This window comes from Pimephales promelas, chromosome 7, assembly GCF_988280905.1.
Source record: "Pimephales promelas chromosome 7, fPimPro1.hap1.1, whole genome shotgun sequence".
NCBI lineage: Eukaryota > Metazoa > Chordata > Actinopteri > Cypriniformes > Leuciscidae > Pimephales > Pimephales promelas.
Genome location: NC_142775.1, coordinates 32116194 through 32138794, shown reverse-complemented (window position 1 = coordinate 32138794; position 22601 = coordinate 32116194). Strand labels below are relative to the sequence as shown.

At 36.6% G+C, this 22601-nt stretch overlaps 3 protein-coding genes across 5 annotated transcripts; 1 reads left to right on the top strand and 2 right to left on the bottom strand.

Moving 5' to 3' along the window:
- The first annotated feature begins 732 nt into the window (after nt 1-732).
- On the top strand, nt 733-13221 carry LOC120487316 (OX-2 membrane glycoprotein). Of its 3 annotated transcripts, XR_016169323.1 has the most exons (10): nt 733-835; nt 1053-1165; nt 1252-1327; nt 1408-1728; nt 3528-3857; nt 7482-7766; nt 9048-9149; nt 11057-11117; nt 11521-11728; nt 12174-13221. XR_016169323.1 is itself a non-coding variant. In XM_039683629.2 (9 exons), the coding sequence occupies exons 3-8, from the start codon at nt 1258-1260 to the stop codon at nt 11113-11115; spliced, it is 1167 nt and encodes a 388-aa protein (XP_039539563.2). In that variant the 5' UTR covers nt 733-835; nt 1053-1165; nt 1252-1257; the 3' UTR covers nt 11116-11117; nt 11521-13221. The 3 variants fall into 3 exon arrangements, 2 of the variants coding, with proteins under 2 accessions (XP_039539563.2, XP_039539564.2); XM_039683629.2 differs by having other exon boundaries at nt 11521-13221; XM_039683630.2 differs by having other exon boundaries at nt 11057-13221.
- On the bottom strand, nt 11755-15618 carry LOC148978373 (uncharacterized). Its single transcript, XM_089133659.1, has 5 exons — nt 15357-15618; nt 14823-15149; nt 14673-14720; nt 14282-14428; nt 11755-11873 (listed from the first exon to the last, which is right to left on the bottom strand). Exons 1-5 carry the CDS (start codon nt 15439-15441, stop codon nt 11755-11757), a joined length of 726 nt encoding a protein of 241 aa, XP_088989785.1. The 5' UTR covers nt 15442-15618.
- A 199-nt stretch (nt 15619-15817) lies between these two features.
- On the bottom strand, nt 15818-22198 carry LOC120487320 (uncharacterized). The gene is made up of 7 exons (XM_039683635.2): nt 22168-22198; nt 21914-21998; nt 21120-21446; nt 20968-21015; nt 20609-20752; nt 20490-20527; nt 15818-17698 (listed from the first exon to the last, which is right to left on the bottom strand). Exons 2-7 carry the CDS (start codon nt 21996-21998, stop codon nt 17384-17386), a joined length of 957 nt encoding a protein of 318 aa, XP_039539569.1. The 5' UTR covers nt 22168-22198; the 3' UTR covers nt 15818-17383.
- Between the last annotated feature and the right edge of the window lie 403 nt (nt 22199-22601).

Below are 22601 nucleotides of genomic sequence, written 5' to 3'. Positions count from 1 at the left end.
TGGGATCTGACACTTGTTTCGGTTCAGTTTCAGTGTCGAGTCCAGACGTACTATTCAGTCTTGTTTTTTTTCCCTTCTGTTTGAGCACTCGGCTGATGAAAGTGCTCTTCTACATGTTGTATGTGTTTGTGTGAACCCATGGCTTATGTTTGTTTTCTATGTGCCATTTACGTTCATCACATTACTTTTTTTTTTTTTTTTCTGTGTGTCATGTGTCATTCTGTCAGTCTCTAGCCTTGGCCCTGCTACCTTTTTACCTGGTCATTGGTTTATTTCCCCCTCCTGGACTCACTCATTATCTTCCTCATTTACTTCCTTATTTATGCCCCTCTGTGTGCTCTGTCTTGAGCTTGATTTGTGTGAATGTTTTCCCTGTACAGGTCTCTGTTGTGTCCTATACTTGCCATGCCTTGCCCTGTTTTCCTTGCCTGCCCAGCCAGGTTGCCGTGCTTTGCTCCAGTCCTGTCACTGCCAACCTTGGAATGTGTACATCAATAATGATTATTTTAAGACTTGTCTGAAAATGATAAGTAAAGACATGAATTCTAGCTTTATAAATTACAGCACAAGCTATAGTTTTATATTTTGAAATATAGTGGCTTTGTATTTGTGCACTGGCGCCTTTTCAGTATGTCTGTGAGCTGAGATGCCTGTGATGCCTGACAATGCTGTCTAAGTAGGCGGCTCAATGACTATTGAGACAGAGCCATCACGTGCTTGACGTTGGTATACAGTGTGTTAGTATGGGTGGAGAAAGGACCGTTTGCTGTCCAGTTGAATCAGTGTGTTGAAGAGTGTGTTGTGCAGCTGAGAGCAGAATCTACACCACATAAAGGTATGTGACAGTCTGACCATCTTTTCATATTAAACTTAAGCCTCATTTTGTTATCTAAAAGGCATTTTATTTTATTTGAGCAGTTTATTAAAAATCAAGGTCTATCCTTACAATTTTTTTATTTTTACTATTTTTACATGTAATTACATTGTTGATCCTTCCTTTTTACAAATGTATACTTCCACAAATGTTCTTTTTGTCTGTAATGTGAACACAGATGGCAGCCCTTCAGTAAGATGTTGGAAACAACTCTAATCGGCAGAGATCACCACATTCACTTTCATCCGACAAGACCAACCTGGACTGTTAAATGCGCTCTCAATACAAAAGGTACAAAAGGTTTTTTTTGTTTGTTTTTTTTTAATTATAGCTTATAATTTGGTGCTATAGTTATTGAAATACTTCCTTTTCACTAGGCTAAAATGTTTGTGGTCGCCTTGGCAAGATGTCTACAGATCTGTATGTCTTTGGTAATGGTGTCCAGACTACAAGGTATGTTATTTGGAGTAGTCTCATTGTTCTGTGGTGAAAAGTGGTTTATTTGGAATAGTCTCAGTATTGGTGTGTTTCAGGCAGGGTCTCAGCTCCAGCACGTCTGGAGGCCATGGTTGAACAGCCCTTTACTCTGAGCTGTACGCTTGTCAGGGCTAAAGGAGAATCAATTCATCAGATCCGCTGGCTGGATGTGCAGAACCAAACGTTACTCAGTTACCAGCCTGGTCAACAAGACAGCGTGAGCGGTCAACAACATGTGGAGCTAGTGGCCTCTCCACGGGATGCCAGTGCCATCACCATCAAACGTGTCAGCTATAGGGATGAGGGCTGTTACACTTGCATCTTTGATGTTTATCCAAGGGGCTCAAGGGAAGGACAGACCTGCCTTACTGTTACAGGTGAGTCTTGGGTGAGATATTTGGGGAAAATATATCTACATAACATCTATTTGACGTGAGCGTCATTGCAGTGCAATAACACTGAGACTTTGACGGTCGGCATTTTGCAGATTACACCAGTTGGTGGCGACAAGTTTGAATGAGTAAATCATTGAATCATTTACACAACCGATTAGTTGAAAAATGCTGATTTATACCGGAATTGATATGAATGTGCCATGGAATCCTTCACTAAAATCCAATTAGTTAAAAAACGCTGATTCATTCAGGAACTGCTGTGAAGTGACTCATTTCCATTCAGTCCAATTCAATTCAAATTGTATAGAGCTTTTAGCAATACTTTTTGTTTCAAAGCAGTTTCAAGTAATAATATCCATATGGCAGTAATATACAGCTACTGTATGTGGTTTAGATAACGTTATGTACTGAGTTAAGAAACGTTACGCTGAAAAACGTATATGATCAATAAGTTATGACAACGTATTTTTTAAATAGCCTAAACTTATTAAAACTGTTTTTGGTATACAAGATTTAGCTCATTTTTAAAAGTAAGTTTAATGCAATTTAGTCTAAATTATTTAAACATCCAAGTTGATTGTACTTTTTATAGGCGGCTATTGCAACTTCTCGTAATAAATACAGGATACAGTGAAAAATACAGGATAATTTAACAATATAAGGATAATATTTCATAGTTTTATATGTTGATCCAAAGTTGGCATCTTCTTAAGTCTTTAAAGTTTGCTGCATGGATCCAAACTGAAGCTGGCACGAAAACATTGCTGTTCACACTATTTCATCAGGTTTAATTGCACTGTAAAAAAAAATATTGTTGGTTTAACTTAAAAAATGAAGTAACTTGGCTGCCTTAAAAATGTATGTTCATTGAAATAGAAAAATTGAGTTAATACAATGAAGGTGATTGATTAAATCATCAGAAACTTAAAATATTATGTTATCTGAACTACATAAATTATTTAAGTTGATTTGACAAAAGAAATAATGTTGTGATTACAAATCATGAAAATATTTTTTTTTACAGTGTGTAGGACAAGTTTATGAGAAGCATGATGTGAATTCTTGGCTATATATGTCTTTAGTCTAGATTTAGGCAGAGAAAACTTTTCAGAGATGAAAGTATTTATGAAAATGGTTAGGAAGGTTATTCTAGGAGTTCAGGAGACAAATGGGAAAAAGCTTTAGCTCCTTTAGTAGACTTAAATATACCATGTATGTACCATCAAAACCCCAGAGTTTTGTGACCTTTCAAAGCGCAGTGTATTAGTGTGAACACTAGTTTATGCAGCAACAATTTTGTTATGCTTTGAAACACTGATAATCAACTCATTTATCTCGTCAGTTTCTGTTGTTTGACTCATGTAAAATAACATTATGGGAACAGTAAAACAGTATGGTTGTGTTTTTTGATGTGACGTTGTGGATTCTGGAGGAGAATTTGAATGTAGATGATAAACATCTGCTGGTTCAGGAAGAGATCCAGCTAGTCTCATCATGGATGCTCAGCATCTGCCAATCATTTCTAGGGAGGATGTGTTGAATACTGTCTTTCCCTCACTCCAATACATCATTGATCATGTGGGGGTTGTATTCTGGATGCTTTTTATATATATATTGACCTGAATATGTCTCATCTCACTCTCACTAGATCTCTCCCAAAGTCTACCTCAGTTGTTTAATGCAGTTTGTCAAGGGACATATTAGTATGGATATCTTTAAGAGATTGCATGTATATTGTCATGCCATTGTTATACTATACACTTATTTTGATTGCTTTACAGCTACGGTGATAACAGAGGGCAATAAGACTGCAGTGGGTGGTAAACAAGCCTCTCTGGTCTGTCGGTATGCCCTGCCAGAGAAAGTCAAGCAGGTGTTGTGGAAGAAGATTGTGAATAAAGCAGAATCCCGTGAAGTTGCATTTTTTGCAAAGCAGAGTGACCCTGTAATTGAAGAAGAGTTTGTGGACCGTGCGAGCTTGAACCCTTCCCTGTCTGACACAGAGCTCACTTTATGGCCGGTCCGAGTTGAAGATGAGGCCTGCTACACCTGTGAGTTCCACACATACCCGGATGGCACAAAGAGTGCCACAAGTTGCCTTACTATTTTTGGTAAGTCCATCAGGATTTTAGTCCACTGTTACAGTGAAATCTTCATTAGTTGGATCATTATACGTTGACAATACGTTTTAAAAGTTTAATTTTAGGTTGGTCTGTCTCAGCGAGCTAACAGCGCTCATCAGTGTCAAGATGGCCATTGAAATCATAGAAGACAGTGTTTATTGTTCGCAACCAAACAGTTGATGGACCCCATTGACTTCAGTATTTTTTTTCCCCATACTATGGAAGTCAATGGGGTCTATCAACTGTTTGGTTACCCATATTCTTTTCTGTTCAGCAGAAGAACAAATCTCATTCAGGTTTCGAACAACAGAATTTTCCTTTTTGGGTGACCTATCCCTTTAACAGCTTTAACCAAATACACACAAGCCTAACATAATGATTATACATTTTATGCATTATTCATTTTTTTTAAACTTGACATAATACAGTTATTCTGTTGAGAGTGGATTTTTCAACAGTGATATTTGATTTTTTGACTCTGAACTGAGTGAAACACAAATCCAGCTCAGTGTTTATGGGCTGTTGCACAGAGTGGTAGCGAGAGCAGGACAAGGCTAAACACGAAAGCACTGGAGCAAATGATGACAACAGACAGAGAGAGAGAGAGAGATATGAAAGAAACTCATTGTAGGAGGGTGAGACTGTGACATATTTGATTTATTCAGACTGTGTCAGTGAATGACTGTGTCACTGTTCCACTAACACAGTGCTTTTCTCTATGTGCTGCTCTCCCTGATTGAAGTTCACTTATTGCTTTTGCGCTGTTCTGTTGCATTTGTTCAAACTAAAGTATCCAACTACCAATGATTACTTAAAGGGACTGTTTACCCCAAAATTAAAATGATGGCAATATTTACTTATAATCTTGTGTTGTTCCAAACCTGTATGACTTTATATCTTCAGTTCAGTGGAACAAATGTTTTGATTAATGTTTTTGTTCATACAATGACAGTCATTGAGACCAAAAGAGCAAGACTTTCAATGTGTGGAGTAAAAATATATTTTTTGTTTTTCAAATCAAAATTTTCAAAATATATTTTGTGTCCCTCAGCATAAAGAAATTCGTGAGTTCAGAATTACATGAGGGTGAGTAAATGATGACAGAATATATCAACTATTATTTCATTACATTCACTCATTTCTTATTCATACCAATCTTGTATTGTTCTGGTGTCATGGTTTTGTAAGAATGTGAATTACTTATCCTCTGCTGGAATGACAAACATAAACCTATTTTTTGGGCTATGCTGTGGATTGAATGGGCATCTTTGTAGCTTTGAAATACTGGTGAAACTATGTGGGCTGTAAATACTCACAAGGCATGCAGATCTGGTTTTGTACAAAGCCAGCTCTTGGTTTTCAAGCCAACACAAATGGTTATCATTCAGAGTCAATGTATGATTGCGGTTGCATCCGATAACTGATAAATGCAGCATTCATAGGACACATTCCAAGATTTGGAAGGCATGAAGACACATCCGAATGCAATGTTCGTTTCACTTCCGGTTTTCTGAGATACCTTCTTCTGATAGATTTTTGAAGGCAGCATAGATGTATCCTTCGCTGCCTTTGATATCACACAATCCTGTGCTTTCCATTCTTTGACACAGATGAGCTAGAAAAATTATATGGCATCGAAACTTGCAGATGGTAGTCAGTTTTTGTGTAAATGTACAGTTTTGATCAATGGTTTCCACTTATATAATTTCTGCCAAGGAGAGATGACACGTCTCATTGCTATTGGCCTTACTGTCACGTGCTATTAAAGAAATACTTCAGTCACATTGTCAAAAGTTTAAAGAACAAAAAGGTCAGTCAACTACACTGTAACAACGTAACGTAACTATTACTAGCTATTTCCGCTTCACTCTCGGCTTATTTAACAGCAGCAAAACTGGACATGATAGTCACAGATTTTGTCATGCTTATTTGAGTAAGAGAACCGATGGGGATGTTCTTTTAATTGTTTGTCAAGCAATGTATGTCTCGTGACCAACTCAACGAGTGTTGCCAACAGTGACTGTGTAGAGTGCCCTCTGGTAGACAAACTATACAACTCCAACACTCATGACATGGTTCAAGCGTGTTTCGTCCGTTTTTATTTTATTTTTGCAATATTCATTTATCAGCGATTATAACTGCCGATACCGATAGTTTGGAAAATGCCTAATATCAGCCGATAATATCGGCCTGCCGATATATCTGTCTGGCTCAAGTATTGAGGGGGTCCAGGGGGGTCCGATAACCAGTCAGTCACTATCTGGTGTGACCACCATTTGCCTCACGCAGTGTGCAACACATCTGGAGTTGATCAGGTTGTTGATTGTGGCCTGTGGAAATGGAAATGGTCCACTCCTCTTCAATGGCTGGGCCAAGTTGCAAGATAGTGGCAGGACCTGGAACATGCTGACGAACAGCAGTTAGTTTGAGACCCTGATGAGGACGACAAGCGTGCAGATGAGCTTCCCTGAAACGGTTTCTGACAGTTTGTGCAGAAATTATTTAGTTATGCAAACCAATTGTTGCACCAGCTGTCTGTGTGGCTGGTCTCAGACGATCTTGGAGGTGAAGATGCTGGATGTGGGGCTGGTGAATCCTGGGCTGGTGTGGTAACACGTGGTCTGTGGTTGTGAGGCTGGTTGGATGTATTGCCTGTTGATGTAATTCTCTGAAACGCCTTTGGAGACGGCTTATGGTAGATAAATGAACATTAAATTCCAGGGCAACAGCTCTGCTGTTATGTTATGGTATGGTATGGTTCCGTTCTGGGTGAGAACTCCCAGTGCATCCATGCAACCTAGCCTAGATCAGAGCAGGGAGAGCAGCAATAACCCCCCTTAGGGTAAACAGAACAGATCCAACGAATGAATATATTGCAGACATCATTAATTCAAGATTTTAAAATACAACATAATTCGAGAATTTCTTCGGATTCAAGGGGAATCAAAATGGCAAATGCTGACTAGGCGAGAGGAGGAGCTGGGGATGGAGGAGGGTTCTTAGCTCAAGAGAAACATGATAGCTGCTGAAAATCCTGAAGGAGCTTATATACAGTATGTAGGCTATACAGTGATAGGTGTCGTATTCCTATAGGTAGACATGGATCAGCTGAGAGTCAGCTGATGCGAGCTTGACTAACGTGACCTGCATAACTGACCCTACGCTTGATGTTTAGCATTTAAATTTGACCTTACACTCTTTCAACCTTCAAACTGAAGCATGTGGAATTCACGTTCTGTATCTGTGAACAGTATATCTTGCCTTTTATTTGATTGAACATCTCAATATATATATTTTTTATTTTCAAGCACAGTTAGATCACTGAGTCAAACAGCCTAAAATTTAGATTTTAAAACATTTGTCATCCAAACAGCAAACAGAGTATCATCATAAATGTCTAATGTTTTGTGGACAATTCAGTCATTTTCTAATGTTAATGCTGTTTAAGTATGCTGTAACTGTTCCCTCTGCAGGTCCAAGTCATCTATCTATGTAGCTGAATCCTGAGTAAATTATTTTTTAAAAATGTTTTACACCTCCAGACTAAACTCTCTGGGAGTAAGACACAAAATAAGACACAAAACCCATATCTTGTATGATATATATTTACAGTCCTACCAAAACCTCAAGTAAGCTACAAGACCGCATCTCCTGGTGTGATTGAGGCTAACTGCACTGCAGTCGCCAGGCCACAGGCTGAAATAGTATGGAACGTGGAGGGTAATGACCGGATCATTGGTCAACCTCTGACCACCGCTATCCAGCAGAGTGACGGGACAACTCTGGTCATCAGTACTTTGACCATCCAGGCTGGACTCCTGAAGGATATCTCTGTCAAATGTCTTGTTCATCATAAAGGACTGGAGAATGCCATTGCTGTTTCCATGAACACTAAAAGTGAGTGTGAACTATTTTATTATGCTTTTTATTTGCTTACAATGGTTTATATTGAATACACATTTTTTTCTTGGTTCATTGTACTTTGAAAATCTTGTCTGGGACTAATTCCAAGGGCAAAAATTAGTTCTCAGTTAAGGCTCCCAGGATCAATATTAGATCCCAGGAGGGAACTTGCACTTTGCAGATTGGTCGCAATTGTCTGGCACCCCACAAGAACTGAGGCACTAAGTGGTGGATCCAAACAGAAGAACCCTCTAGAGATTTGTGGCAAGCGGAAATGGCAGCCACCTACACTTTTAAGGTAGCTAGAGCCAGCCCTGTTGTGAGATGCTCTTGACTAACAGGGCAGTTAACTGGATCCACATCAAGTTTCTCACACCAAGATACAAACAGTTGCCATTTCAGGGCATTTAACTTCCTTGTGGAAAGAGTTCTAGAGTTTATGCTTGTTTCAGTTACCTCAGCATTGTCTCTTGCACTTTAGATAGAAGATTTCTCTGGACTGGAATCCCTCAGGAGAGACACTAAGTACGAAAACCAAACTCGGATTGGCCAGAACAGTGCTACAAGTGGGAGGTGAACTCAGTCCTGGCGAAACCTGCTAGAACTCACGAGGGCAGAGCTATTGGGGGGGAAAGCGTGTAGGCGGAACCTCGGTCACGCCTGTACCATGCTGCTTAGCCCCAACAAAGCTGGAGGAGTGAGGGATAATCAGAGGGAACAGTGCTCAGGGAGAATCTGCTCTGTTGTTTATCTGCCATATGGATTCCACTGCTTTTGGATGGAGTTGCCATTCCCCAGGCCTTTGTTTTTGTTTTACACCACAGAAGCCTCTCCAAGGCAACCATGTTGAGCGACCAAAAACCCAGGTCTGTGCTTAGTGGCACAGAGGGCCAGTTCTGTGGCCCAGTGGAAATATTCCTCCAAAGTTAAAACTCTGCAACCCACATGACCAAAATCTTTTCCACCGCCTCAGAAAACATGCAACATGAATAATGGGGCTCTATTTGTCTAAACTTCAAATATTCAAAGAGAGCGAACATTTTATTTTGATTTAAATTAATCCACTACCTTAATATAAAACTCTCTTATAAGAAAAGGACAAAAGTTAACTTTTTAAGGGATTTATAAAAATCAACCCCTGTGACATAGAAGTGCCTGAAGTTAAAGAAACATTCAATAATAATAAAAAAAAAAAAATTGAATTCCCCAGGTGAAATAGTAATTGAGAACAAATGCTCTAAAATAGTCTTTGGCTTTCTCTGCTTCTCTCAACAGTTGGGACAGCACTTACTATCCTGATCTCTGTGACTACAGTAGCGTTCCTTCTGGTCCTCTGCCTTTGTTTCTGTTTGTGGAAGTGTGTCCTGCGTAAGGATGGTGAGTGAGTATTCATATAGCTCTCTTAAAGACCTATGAGAACAACTCAGAACATGCAGCTCAGCAAAATGTTTAGTCAAAATTATACAAAGTAATAAACAAAGACAAATTTCTGTCATCATCAGGCCAGCCTATTTAAGTTTAAAGATCCCACCATGCAAATGTCGATATCCTGTTCTCCTGTGCTCTCAGATGGCTGTCAGTTATGTGCAAAGATGTATAGTAACGAGGTAGAACTACTTAAGTACTGTACTTAAGTACTACTAAAATGCTGTATCTGTACTCTACTAGAGTATTTTTTTTTCATTATACTTCTACTTTTACTTCAGTAGATATTTTCGATGAATTTAATACTTTTACTTTGATATTTTTTTAATGTTCTGCTAGTTACTCGTTATAATTATAAAAAAAAATTACGAATCATTCGTTGCAAGTTGGCTTTCATGCTGCCTAAATCACACAATTTTATAGGGTAAAACTGTTTAACAAATGCAGGGGTTGTCCTGCAATGACATTTTCTTGGCGGCCGCCAAAGCAAATTCGTGTCCCGCCAAAGTGGCTTATTTGATTGCTAGTTCAAACTTTTGACTGCTTTCTTTAATAATTACATGACACAATACTTGTACTTATACTTTTAGTTCTTGAATTTTTTAAATAAACTACTTGCAATACTTAAGTACAAAAAATGTTGAATACTTTAGTACTTCTACTTAAGTGTGGTGCTTAAAGAGCACTTCAACTTCTACTCAAGTCACTTTTTTGATAGAGCACTTGTACTTTTACTCAAGTCCAGGTTTCTAGTACTTTATACATCTCTGGTTATCTGACACATTGATGCCAGTTTTGCTCCTGCTCTAAGTTGTGTCATTGAAAATAGTTCATCACAATTAAAAGCAAATATTGTCTTTAATTTTCCTGTTTCCAAGTGGATGTCCAGTTTTGAAAGGACAATAATTAACAACCTTGAGAATAGCTTCATGGAAATAAAGAAATGAGTGCTTCACTTGTGGCCTTTTGCTCATGCAGGGCAGTGAACATAACTCATTAAAATGATGCGTAGCAGCTTGTTTATGTGTGGCCATGATGTTTACTTACCTAAGGCTTACTAGATTATTCATGCCAGTACACGCTGTAGCGGCACTATTTTTTAAATGCAAACGCACCCAACATAGTGATTCTGAAGTCAAAGTACTGCTTCTGCTTCTGACAAGAGAGTTCACTACTGTCTGGTTTTTGAAACACACATGGGTCACTGACAAATTAAGTTGTCCAGAGAGGATGAAAAGGACAAACCTTGCATGCTCGTCATTTTCCACGGGTTCTCGAACTGACTGCAGTTCGTCGACTCGCATTCGATGGCACTTTGGAAAGGTGTTTTCTTCACTGTACAGGGCAGATGGCAGACAGTGTGTATGGCGTTGCGTGGATGAGCGGTTTGTTGATGTCAATGTTGTGGATTGAGTGGCCCATGGCGGCGGTGGGGTTATGGTATGGGCAGGTGTAAAAAGGTGCAAAAGGGTGGTCACACCAGATACTGACTGATTTTCGGACTCCCCCAATACAGTAAAACTGCACATTTTAGAGTGACCTTTCATTGTTGCCATCCTAAGACATAATATAATGAGTAATAATCATGTAATAATCATGCTGTTTAATCAGAATCTTTATATGCCACAACTGTGAGGTGGATGGATTATCTTGGCAAAGGAGATGTGCTCGCTAAAACAGATTTAGACAATATTAGGCCTTTTGTGTAAACAAAAGTCTTGCATTTATAATTTTGTTCAGTGTATATACTGTATATAGATACATTTACACTTAAAGTAATAGATAACATTTAATTAATGTGAAAACATTGACCAATATAGCTATGGCTCATGATTTTTATGTGTTTGTGATGTGAGCAGAGACTGAAGAGCATCAATTACGGAGAAGAGGCCGAGAAGACAGAGAAACAGACAGTTGAATGTAGGTGTCTTCAGGAAGTGCAAAGCCTCTTCCTGTGACCTATTTCTGCTTCCATGTGATTGCCTGGTCTGCCCTTTTAACACAAATCCTTTAGACCTGATCTATTGAAATGAGAAATGAATTAAGTTTTTATTTATTGTGTGTGAGTATTTAACCTAGCAATTGTTTTACATAGTAACATTTATTATTTAAAATGTTATTTTTCATATTTCACATTATTCTCATGGCTTCTCATTGTCAGATCAAGTTCTAATTTTCAAAAATTTCCCATATTCTGACATTCATATAATTCTGGAATTTAAAACATAGTCAAGTTACAACTGTGAGGGTATTGGGTTTAACATGTATATTTTAACAATTTATGATGTTACAGTCACTTCTGTGCTCGATCATGTTTCCACAGAGTGGATAATTTTGACCGCGGCAGGCGGACATGCTGAGACACCTGTGAATACGTAAATCTCCTGTTATCATGTTCTGTGCTTTTCCAGCCAGTGACACATCTCTACATGAGAAAAGATGCTACGTTCTGAACAATTTGCAAATCCATCACTAATATGAAGTTTTCCGTAGAAGGCATTTCATCTCAACACAGAAGGAAATTTAATTAAGTTAGTATTTGTCTGTTTTAATACTGTTATTTTACCCACCCAGAAGGCATCCCGGACAGTAACATAGTGTCGGCCCAGATCCGGCCCACATCTGGTACACTGGGATTACACATGGGCTGGATCTGGGCAGACACTATGTTACTGTCTGAAGCCCCAAAAGTAAAAGTACGATAAAAACTTCTTATATTCTCTGAAAAAAAATATAAATAAATAACTATCCACTCAAAAAAGTATAAGAAAACTAGGGTAGAATAAGGTTAGGGTGTGGCTGGAAGCCAAGCTCCACCCATTAGTTCTGCAGTAAGCAGCTTTTGTACCGTGAATTACACTCTCTTTTGAAAAAAGCATTGTTATATCTTTTTTTTTCAGTTTTCTAAAACTTGTATCATGATCAAATACATAGTTTCTTATTATTTTGCTTTTGCTTTGTCCCTTCATTTTTAAGGTGGACATTCACACTGCCGATGAAAGGATGTAAGTCCAGTGAGGTAGACTAAACACTACACAGTTGTTTTTCACTCTAGTCTTTGGATACTATTAGGAAATCGATAAATATTTTATATCTCATTCTTTTTTTGTTGTCGTTGTTGTCATTAAATGATTAAGTAGACTGAACTAGAGATTTAGAGACTAACTAGAACTATACAATTGAAGTTCTTTGGTCTCTGAGTCCTGAGCAATGGTGGGAAAACTAAACCATGCTGGAGATGCACTCAGATAACACTGAGAGGTCATGACAGCTTCTCCAAGCGTTTACTGTACCAGCGGAAATGCATTATCTGCAGTCTGCTGTGGAATTAAATGGCTGACGAAAATTGCATTTTTGCTGGCTTCCTTTCTGGAAAATCATGTTGCTTTAAACATGAGCATATGTGCAAGCCAGTGCAATAACAACTGATAAAAGGTGAACGAGTTTTAATTCTGTTCCATGTTTGTTGAATAATTTTGCCATATTCTTAAAAATGTGAGATTATAGGCCGCACCTTTAATTAGAATGAAAGAATTCACTCAGAATTTTGTCTATTCAACAAATTATGGAATAAAGTATTTTATTTTCCTTTTGTGATATATGGATGTTGTATTTATTGTGTAAATGAATCTTGAAATAAATTTCTGTATTAAGTTGACATACAGTCATCATCATTTGAAGTTAATCAAAAAAGTTCATCAAAGTTGTCCTAAGACAAGAACGGTTATTGTTCAAAATGCATGTTTAACTTTGATGAAAGGTTTTTATCCACTTCAAATGTTGACTACTGTATTTCAAAGAGTGTCTATTTCATCACATCAGCACCTTTTTAATGTGATGTAGTTTTGGTGGTCAAGACATGAAAGAGAAAAATAATGTCCAGTAGATACAGATTCTAAATTTGTATTTATATTCAGTTTTCAACATTCTTGGGACACATGGGATGGTTAAAAGCTGATTGATAGTAAAACATTTTTCTTTACTGTTGTGTAAATCATATGGTGATTAAAAAACACACAAAATATGCCTGGAGTTTTTTTGTTTGTTTTTTTTTCATTACGTTAGCTGGTAAAGTATTTTTCTATCAATGCCAAAAATCATAAAAAAAGAAATGTAAGTCGCATGGAAAAATGGTGAATGCATAAATGCAAATGGGACGTCAGTTCAATGAATCGGCATAATTTTGGTTCCTCGCAGTGGGTCATAAATTTTCACATTCCAGGAAAAATGTGTTTTCATTACTTGTGATCTTTCCATTAAACTCTTTTTACACTGAAGAGTTCCACATTTATAGATCTAAACCTGCCCAGTGCCCCTTGTGTTCTCATGTCAGGCTGCTGATACCATTGGCACTCCATCTGGTGATCGTGACAATATGGCTGTTGTTACTGTAGCCTATTTGTAACATTTATTAATTAATCTTATGAGGATTCAGCTTAACTTAATGTTATCTAATCCGAGAGTAGTTTTTGAGCCATTTGGTTAAAAAAAAACACAGAAAATATTAGCTATAGCCTTGAAATCATTAAGACAGGATGTGCCAATGCAGCTACAATACACAATAGCCTACATTCACACAGAACAAGTAACTTCACTATGTTCCTTTATGCTTAAAGTTACCCAGAAACATATGCAAAAAAACAAACAAAACTGTATTTATTTAAGATACAGTACACATATTTGTATTCCAGTCATGTGTAGCCTGCAGATCATTTTTTGGTAGACTAGAGTAACATTTATAGGTAGCCTATGGCTCCATCTGTTGGTTAATATCAATAGTTCATAACATTCACATTAAGCCTACATTTATTCATATGGCAGACACTTTTAAGCGACTTACATTGCATTTCAAGGTACCTACATAATTTACATTCTTATCATTTCTCAGTTCTCACTTTCCCTATGTAGCCTATGTTTGAGTTACAGGGAAAAAAAAAGTTGACGACCATTGACATCATAGATGTGATCAAGCTATAGGCTATTGTATATCATTCTTGGGTTGACAGTGATCAGTAAAGGGACAAAGTGAGGATCATGCAAAAACTTGAATATCTCAAAATTATGAAAATGACAAAATGACTTACTTTTACATCCTTTAATACACAGGATAAAGATGAGCATCAATATGAGAATAGGAATCACTACAGCCATACAAATAAAGAGATACGGCAGCCACCATGGGTTTGAATTGAATCTGATATCAGTATAGTCTGTCTCACTGTTGTCTCCTCCTAAGAAAAGAAAAGAAAAGAAAATGGGAAGCAAAGATTACTCTAAGCTGACACAGCATCCAAATCACATCCATATGGTTCATTCAGGATAACTGAGACTTCCCCGTTACCTCAATAGCAAAAACTGTCGCATATTGAAAATACTTATTATTTCTTGAACTGTGTCATAGTGTTTTTGTTTTGTTTGATCAACTTTTCGAGAAGAACATGCACATTACTCTGATTAGATTGAAACTGCTCTTACTTTCAGTGCAAGACATCTCATCTCCCAGGCTGTCATCTGTGGAAGAAACTAAAGAAAAAATTCAAACCAACTTGAAGTTTCATAAGTTGGTTTTGACGGCTGTACATAATCTTATTTGTTAACATAACAAAGTTGATAGAAAATAGTTACCTGAGACAGAAATATTAATATAATGGCTAACTGTTGACGAGTTTGAGAACCGCAGTTCACATCTGTAGCGGCCGTCATGATTCTTTGATATATTTGTGAAAGTTAAATATGAAGTCAACAGATCAGATGCAGAATAGATCTGTGATGATGACATTTGACCTCCAGACACTGGAATCCATCCTTTCAAGGTTTCTTTAGTCCATGTAATATTGTTTGTCTGACCACGACAATTCTTCAGATTGCAGGAGATCTTGAAAGGCTTGTTTGTACAGACTTTGTGAACAGCCCCTCGCGGAACTCTAAAGACAGGGCATTGGGAGGCAAGACCTAAAACATGAAACATTTCAGCAAATGTAGAGAGACAATGACAAAAGAACACAGATATGAATTAGTTTCAGTATAAACTTTACAGCCGTGATGCTTGTTGGCTCCACTTTTACTAAAAGTAAATTCAATAGAACGTTCATGAGCCCATGCAGAAGTCAGTGAAAATCACAGCATCAATAGTAGATTTTATCTTGGACATGAACTCACCTTGTGTGTCAGTGTTCATATGGAGGATGAAAACTGCAAACACGTCCAGGAACAAAGCTTTCTTCCTCAGGTATAGACAATCCATCTTAAACACAAGCCGCAGGACAAAAATGGTCTCTAAAATATAAATGAATCCAGTCTAATCTTCACAGTCATCAAACCACCAGCTAGACACTTATTTCTGTCTCTGGTCTGTTTATCTTAATAGCCCACTTGTGGTTTCCATTTCCTATATGCAACATGCACTCATCCTGTTCTGGGCTTTTGAACAGTGAGCTTCACATGATTTTGGACATGAGAACATTTCTTGCTCCTTTTTCTTTTCTTTTTTTTTTTGCATTCAGCTGTTACACTCAAAGAAAACACAAATACAAATCCATATACTTGCCATGTGTGACTCCAACAGTCTCAGATACTGAGGAGGCACACAACTGAGGAGGTAACAACACTTTAAATGTATTTCTTTATTTACATTTATATATACACATTAATTTAGCAGACAGGTATACAGAAAATAGCCTTGTAAGCAATCGAGACTGGGTTAATCCATCAGGATGCAATAAGTACATTTATACAGAGTTTACACCAGTTTACATCAAGAACAATAAAAGTATCAAAACAATTTAGTCCACACCACAACTAATGATAATGACACAGGCGAAATATATCATTTGAATCCCTTTTTTGATTTTTATTCCAGCAGATTAATGATAAAACGAAAATCCATCCTGCTTTAAAGAGCTCAATCATTAAAGAAACAGACTTCATAATAAACAGAACGTTTTTGTCCTGGTATGGATGCTAATGTAGCTGTTGAGTAGAGGTTCAGGCCAAATTTGCCCATTGTCCTCTTCCCATCGTAGCCTCCTATTCATCCCCATACAGATTGGCGTCATCACTGTCTCCTCTCCACCACTAAGCTGGTGTGTGGTGAGTGGTGTATGGCTGGGAAAAGCGCTTTATAAATGTAATGGATTATTGTTATTATTATTGTTACCTTTATATAGTTATCGTTCTTGGTGCAAACGGACCTAAAGTCACTTTATTATGTTTCCTTATGACTTATATTATAAAGTCAACCAGTCATGCATGAACAGTTTTGTTTAAGCAATGGAAATTGTAAACCACCACGTTGCAAACAGCTTCAAACTATTACTCTTATAGGCTTTGGAGCGATGGCTCCATCGAATGGGCTCATTTGCATAAACACAGCAACGTTTTTCATTTATTAATGTGCATTAAGACTTGAGATCATAATCAATGTGCATTAGGAACTGATCAACTTGACAGCCAAGCTTTATGACAGTTTTATTCAGCTTTGCTTTTTGGATTTCAAGTAGAGCAATCTACATTTTTATGTAACTGCATTTAAAGTTATGACTTAAAGAACAACATTTCATGACTAACTTATTGTCTAAGCAGTTTGTGCAACCTGCAACTGGTTTTATTTTACAAAAGGGCCTAAATCATTTTGTAAGTGGGACAGTCCCATCAGGTAAACTTGGTCACTTTTTAAAACTGTTCTGATGGATTATAATCATAAACCATCCAAAATTAAATAAATGACTAATAAAAATGAACATTTTTAAACAATGTAACACATACAATATTAAAATCTATATCTTTTAAATCACAAGTTCACAGTACAACTGGAAATCACTAAAATACTCTCAACAACAGAGATGTATGTAACAAACTGTTATTGTATTAACTTTTTCATTTTAGTGCATACAATGTAGACTGACAAGTATTGAAGACAGGATATGGATGTGTTGCATCAGACACCTATGATTACTGGTGTGAGTTTCACTCAGAAACCACATTGAACATATTTCCGTGATGTAACGAGGAAAGAAACAACATTTGATGACTTGCACTGTGTGGCGTGAGAAGAACATACATTTCCTGCTTCCTGTTAGTAAAACAGTACAGCTTCTCAAACCTGACTCTGCATGAACTATTTCATTTTGGAGACTTGAACATGCTGCTTAACTTGGTCTGGTTATGTATAACCCACAGAGGTGACATCAGGAGACTCGGATTGCTGCATACTCGGAAAAGTCCTCTCTTGTCGGACGGGGTGCAGTAGATGATGGTGTTGGTGTGAGGTGATGCAGAGATGCATATACAACCTGGCTTGAACTGTTAACTCTCCTGTTGGACAAACTATCATCACCCCCACAATCTGACAGATGTGAAGTAGATTGTGCAGGTGGTGATGTTAAACTGCATGTGTTGCTGTCACGAGAGTGCTGATGTCTTTCTTCTGAGTACTGGACACCGACAAATTTATTATTCTTCTGGACTCTGGGGCTCGGTGACGACAAGACTGATGCTGTATACTGCAAAAATAACAGGACAATCATTAACAAAGTGAATTTGATTGTGCAAAATTATTAAATAAAGTGGTAACACTTTACAATACGGGTGCTCTAGATAGATAGTAGTAACCCATGAATGAATGATTACTTTATCAGCAACTGGGGTGCCCATTCTCACCCCCAAGGCGTCACTTAACTGACGCCTTGGGAAGCATTTGGACATGCTTCAATATCTGACGCTTTAGGCGCCCTTTAGCGTCAGTTATGACGCCCTAGGATCGCGTGTACCCTACCCCCACCCCACACCTAAACCTAACCGCGTCCTCTAACAGACGCTTTCCTTTAGCGTCAGTTAGATGACGCCGTAGGATCGCGTCTTGTAAGTGACGCTAAAGGGCGCCTAAAACGTCAAATATTGAAGCATGGTCAAAGGTGACGCCTTGGGGTGAGAATGTGTTGAACGATACCCTGATGTCATGATTCGATACATATCACGACACTGAACTCACAATACGATATTATTGTGATACCAAGACATATGGGAGAAGGATAACAAGGTGATATGGTGCTGGTAACCCAATGCACAGGACAATGGTGACACCAGAATAAAAATAGTCATGATTTTGAAGCTGAAAACAGAATAATTTTAGATGAATATGCTTGCACTCTGTCACTGACTAAATATATTCAAAACAATATAGGCCACTTTTTACTTGCATTATGCACTTTTTATTTGCACTTTTTACTTGCATTTTACTTGTTTTTTGGCATTATCAGGACCCACAAATATTCCCTCATTGCATTATTTTACATTATATTCAACGATATATAGTAGTTTAATGTAGTACTGGCACTAAACTCTGTAATTTTCAACTATACACAATACATATTGCTGTATTTTTGTATTGCGATATATGTTACCAGCAACTAATAATGAGTCTATATGATTAATATGAATATATTAAGTAATATGTGACCCTGGACCACAAAACCTGTCAAATGGGCTGTTAAAGTTTTTAAAGTTGTCCATTTATGTTCGCGATTGTGTCACATTCACTCACAAAAATAAATCTTTTATATATTTACAGTAGAAAATTTACAAAATATTTTCATGGAACATGATCTTTACTTAATATCATAATGAATTTTTGGCATACAAGAAAAATCGATAATTTTGACCCATACAATATATTGTTGGCGGTAACACTTTAGAATACGGTTCCTTCGTTAATGAATAACTACACAAGAACTAATGACTAACACAATATTAACAATCTAGTAACTATTATTAACTAACAAGAAACTCTGATTAATGAACTAGTAAGTAATAGCGCACAGACTAAAGTGGTAGTTCACTATTAAGTAATCAATAACTACTATTTTTTTAATACTTCCCAGAGAACTACTGAAAAAGTTTATTAACAATCTAGTAACTACTATTAACTAAAATAAATTCTTCTTAACGAATTAGTAAGTAATAGCTCACAGATGAAAGTGTTACTAGATACTTCTGTGGGAATTACTAATTATTTGGATTCGTATTATAAAGTGAAGATCATTGGAACTAACCAGTAATTACTCAAGTGCTACTAAAGACATTTTCTAAAAGTTACTAAAGTTCACCAAAAATCTCAAACGGTTGCACAAATCATGACTTGATCATGTAGTAACACTTGAGTAATTACTAGTTAGTTCCAATAATCTTCACTTTATAATACGGATCCAAATAATTAGTAATTCTCACAGAAGTATCTAGTAACACTTTCATCTGTGAGCTATTACTTACTAATTATTTGGATCCGTATTATAAAGTGAAGATCATTGGAACTACCTAGTAATTACTCAAGTGTTACATGATCTAGTCATGATTTGTGCAAACGTTTGAGATTTTTGGTGAACTTTAGTATACTTTTAGAAAATGTCTTTAGTAGCACTTGAGTAATTAGTTAGTTCCAATGATCTTCACTTTATAATACGAATCCAAATAATTAGTAACTCCCACAGAAGTATCTAGTAACACTTTCATCTGTGAGCTATTACTTACTAATTCGTTAATAAGAATTTATTTTAGTTAATAATAGTTACTAGATTGTTAATAAACTTTTTCAGTAGTTCTCTGGGAAGTATTAAAAAAATAGTAGTTACTGATTACTTAATAGTGAACTACCACTTTAGTCTGTGCGCTATTACTTACTAGTTCGTTAATCAGAGTTTCTTGTTAGTTAATAATAGTTACTAGATTGTTAATATTGTGTTACTCATTAGTTCTTGTGTAGTTATTCATTAACGAAGGAACCGTATTCTAAAGTGTTACCCATGCCTTAGTTGTTTAGTTTAAGGTTCCCATCTTTGCTCTTGATTGACTTTACTTTAAAGGTTTAATTAGAATATTTTGAGAAATTGTGTGCTGTTGGACCAATATGTGTATCAACAGAAAAAAAATAAGTAAATTTAGTAAATAAAATTACATTTAGATGAATTAAAAATGTCTATATGTTGGCATTTTAAACATTGATTGCTAATGTCATGTGTGATAACATGTTTATGGGTAATACATACAAATCATTACTAGGCCTATACTTAATTTTATTAAACTTTACTTAACTTCACATACCAGTTTATGAATTTATTTTTATTTAATTCTGTAATTCTACATTCAGAAAAAAATCAAAATTAAGGTACAATTCTGCATCTTTTGCGATTCCAGTCAAAAACTGAACTCTATTCTGAATGGCATGCTGACTGAAAGTTTAAAAATTAAAAAGGTACAGTATTTTCACAACATTATTCATAGTAATCTATAAAAACTTACCTGAACATGCGCTTTCTGTGTTTTCCTTCTTCTCAAAGCTGACAGTAAGTAAAGGGACAAAGTGAAGATAATGCTGAAACTTAAATATCTCAAAAAACAAAAAGTTTAAAATTACTTACTTGTACATCCATTAATACACAGGATAAAGATGAGCATTAATATGAGAATTGGAATCACTACACCCATACAGATAAAGAGATACGGCAGCCACCATGGGTTCGAATTAAAGCTGGTATCAGTGTTTGTCTCACTGTTGTCTCCTTCTAAAAAAAGGAGAAGCAAAGATTACTCTAAGGTGACACAGCATCCAAATCACATCCATATGGTTCATTCAGGATGACTGGGACTTCCCCCGTCATCTCAATAGGTTGAAAATATTAATTATTTCTTGAACTGTGTCATAGTATTTTTTGTTCAGATTGATCAACTTTTCGAGAAGATGCACATTACTATGTGATTAGATTGAAACTGCTCTTACTTTCAGGGCAAGACATCTCATCTCCCAGGCTGTCATTTGTGGAAGAAACTAAAGAAACATTTTTAATGAATTTGTAGTTTCATATAATTACCACAGTTGATTTTGAAGGCCGTACATAATCTTATTTGTTATTAAGTTGATAAAATAGTTACCTGAGACAGAAATATTGATATAATGGCTAACTGTTGATGAGTTTGATAACCGCAGTTCACATCTGTAGAGGCCATCATGATTCTTTGATATATTTATGAAAGTTAAATATGAAGTCAACAGATCAGATGCAGAATAGATCTGTGATGATGACATTTGACCTCCAGACACTGGAATCCATCCTTTCAAGGTTTCTTTAGTCCATGTAATATTGTTTGTCTGACCACGACAATTCTTCAGATTGCAGGAGATCTTGAAAGGCTTGTTTGTACAGACTTTATGAACAGCCCCTCGCGGAACTCTAAAGACAGGACATTGGGAGGCATGACCTAAAACATGAAACATTTCAGCATTATCCTCATTGTATGAAGACAATAACAACAGTATAATGTAACAGCATAAAAAAAAAATTACATTTTTTTAAAAGAAAGACTTTGCTATGGAAATGAACATGAACATTGCACTGTAATGCTTTGTTGTATGCAGCAGTCCTAATAGCAAACAGACTATAATGTCCAGCAGTAAAACATTTGCTTTTAAGCATTTGTTTAACTGAAATATTACATTGATTTATGTTATCAAGAATTTGAAACTAAGGTGTGGTTTTAAACATATATTGTTGCTTGTTATGTCACCTAAAATATTCATTAGTACTGTGAAATATATTTGAATTTATTGAATTTGACTCCACTTTATTGAAATAACTCCACTTATTGGAAAAATTCCTTCTGCAATCCCACATTTGATTACACTTTTAAAGTTCTAATTCTATAGAGCATTCTCACCTTAAACTCACCTTGTGTGTTAGTGTTCACATGGAGGATGAAAACTACAAACACGTCCAGGAGCAAAGCTTTCTTCCTCAGGTATAGACAATCCATCTGAAACACAAGCCAGGTGTGACAAAATTTAAAAAATGGTTTTAAAATATAAATTAATGTTGTCTAATCCTCACAGTCACCATCTAAATCACAACTACACTTATTTCTGTCACTTTGTCATTGTGCTCTTCATTCTTTTACTTGTGGTTTCCATTTCCTTTATACCTACGCATTATGCACTCATCCTGCTCCGTGTGCTTTTGCACATGAGTGAGCTTAACATGATTTTGGACAGGGAAGTGCACTTTTGCTTTGTAGTTTTGTTGTTTAGCATACTTGATGTACAGTTATTACACCTTACGAGCACAAATACCCTTGGCTGTTTATACAATGTAAGTGAAAATATATATTTTTTTTTGTTAAAATATCAAGATATATTATAAATACTTATAAAGGTTCTTGCCTGGATAAACTTAAACCTTGTTTCTGTCTAAACTTATTATACAAAGCTCATTCAACCATGAGCATGTGCCTGGAAGAACACCTGTTCTTCCAGGCACATGCTCATGGTTAAATGAGCTTTGTGTGTGCACGTGTGTGAATGAGCAGGTGTGAATGAGCAGGTGTGTGTGTGTGTGTGTGTGTGTGTGTGTGTGTGTGTGT

What these genes read in the sequence shown, in the direction of transcription:
- LOC120487316 (XM_039683629.2), top strand. Translation starts at nt 1,258, where the DNA reads ATGTTTGTGGTCGCCTTGGCAAGATGTCTACAGATCTGTATGTCTTTG. An exon ending in GACCTGCCTTACTGTTACAG is followed by an intron (nt 1,729 to 3,527) that starts GTGAGTCTTGGG and finishes ATTGCTTTACAG; the next exon opens with CTACGGTGATAACAGAGGGC. An exon ending in GTGTGTCCTGCGTAAGGATG is followed by an intron (nt 9,150 to 11,056) that starts GTGAGTGAGTAT and finishes TGATGTGAGCAG; the next exon opens with AGACTGAAGAGCATCAATTA.
- LOC148978373 (XM_089133659.1), bottom strand. Translation starts at nt 15,441, where the DNA reads ATGGATTGTCTATACCTGAGGAAGAAAGCTTTGTTCCTGGACGTGTTT. An exon ending in TGAGATGTCTTGCACTGAAA is followed by an intron (nt 14,429 to 14,672) that starts GTAAGAGCAGTT and finishes TTCTTTTCTTAG; the next exon opens with GAGGAGACAACAGTGAGACA. An exon ending in GTGTATTAAAGGATGTAAAA is followed by an intron (nt 11,874 to 14,281) that starts GTAAGTCATTTT and finishes TTGGGGCTTCAG; the next exon opens with ACAGTAACATAGTGTCTGCC.
- LOC120487320 (XM_039683635.2), bottom strand. Translation starts at nt 21,998, where the DNA reads ATGGATTGTCTATACCTGAGGAAGAAAGCTTTGCTCCTGGACGTGTTT. An exon ending in TGTGAACACTAACACACAAG is followed by an intron (nt 21,447 to 21,913) that starts GTGAGTTTAAGG and finishes TTCATGTTTTAG; the next exon opens with GTCATGCCTCCCAATGTCCT. An exon ending in GTGTATTAATGGATGTACAA is followed by an intron (nt 20,528 to 20,608) that starts GTAAGTAATTTT and finishes ACTTACTGTCAG; the next exon opens with CTTTGAGAAGAAGGAAAACA.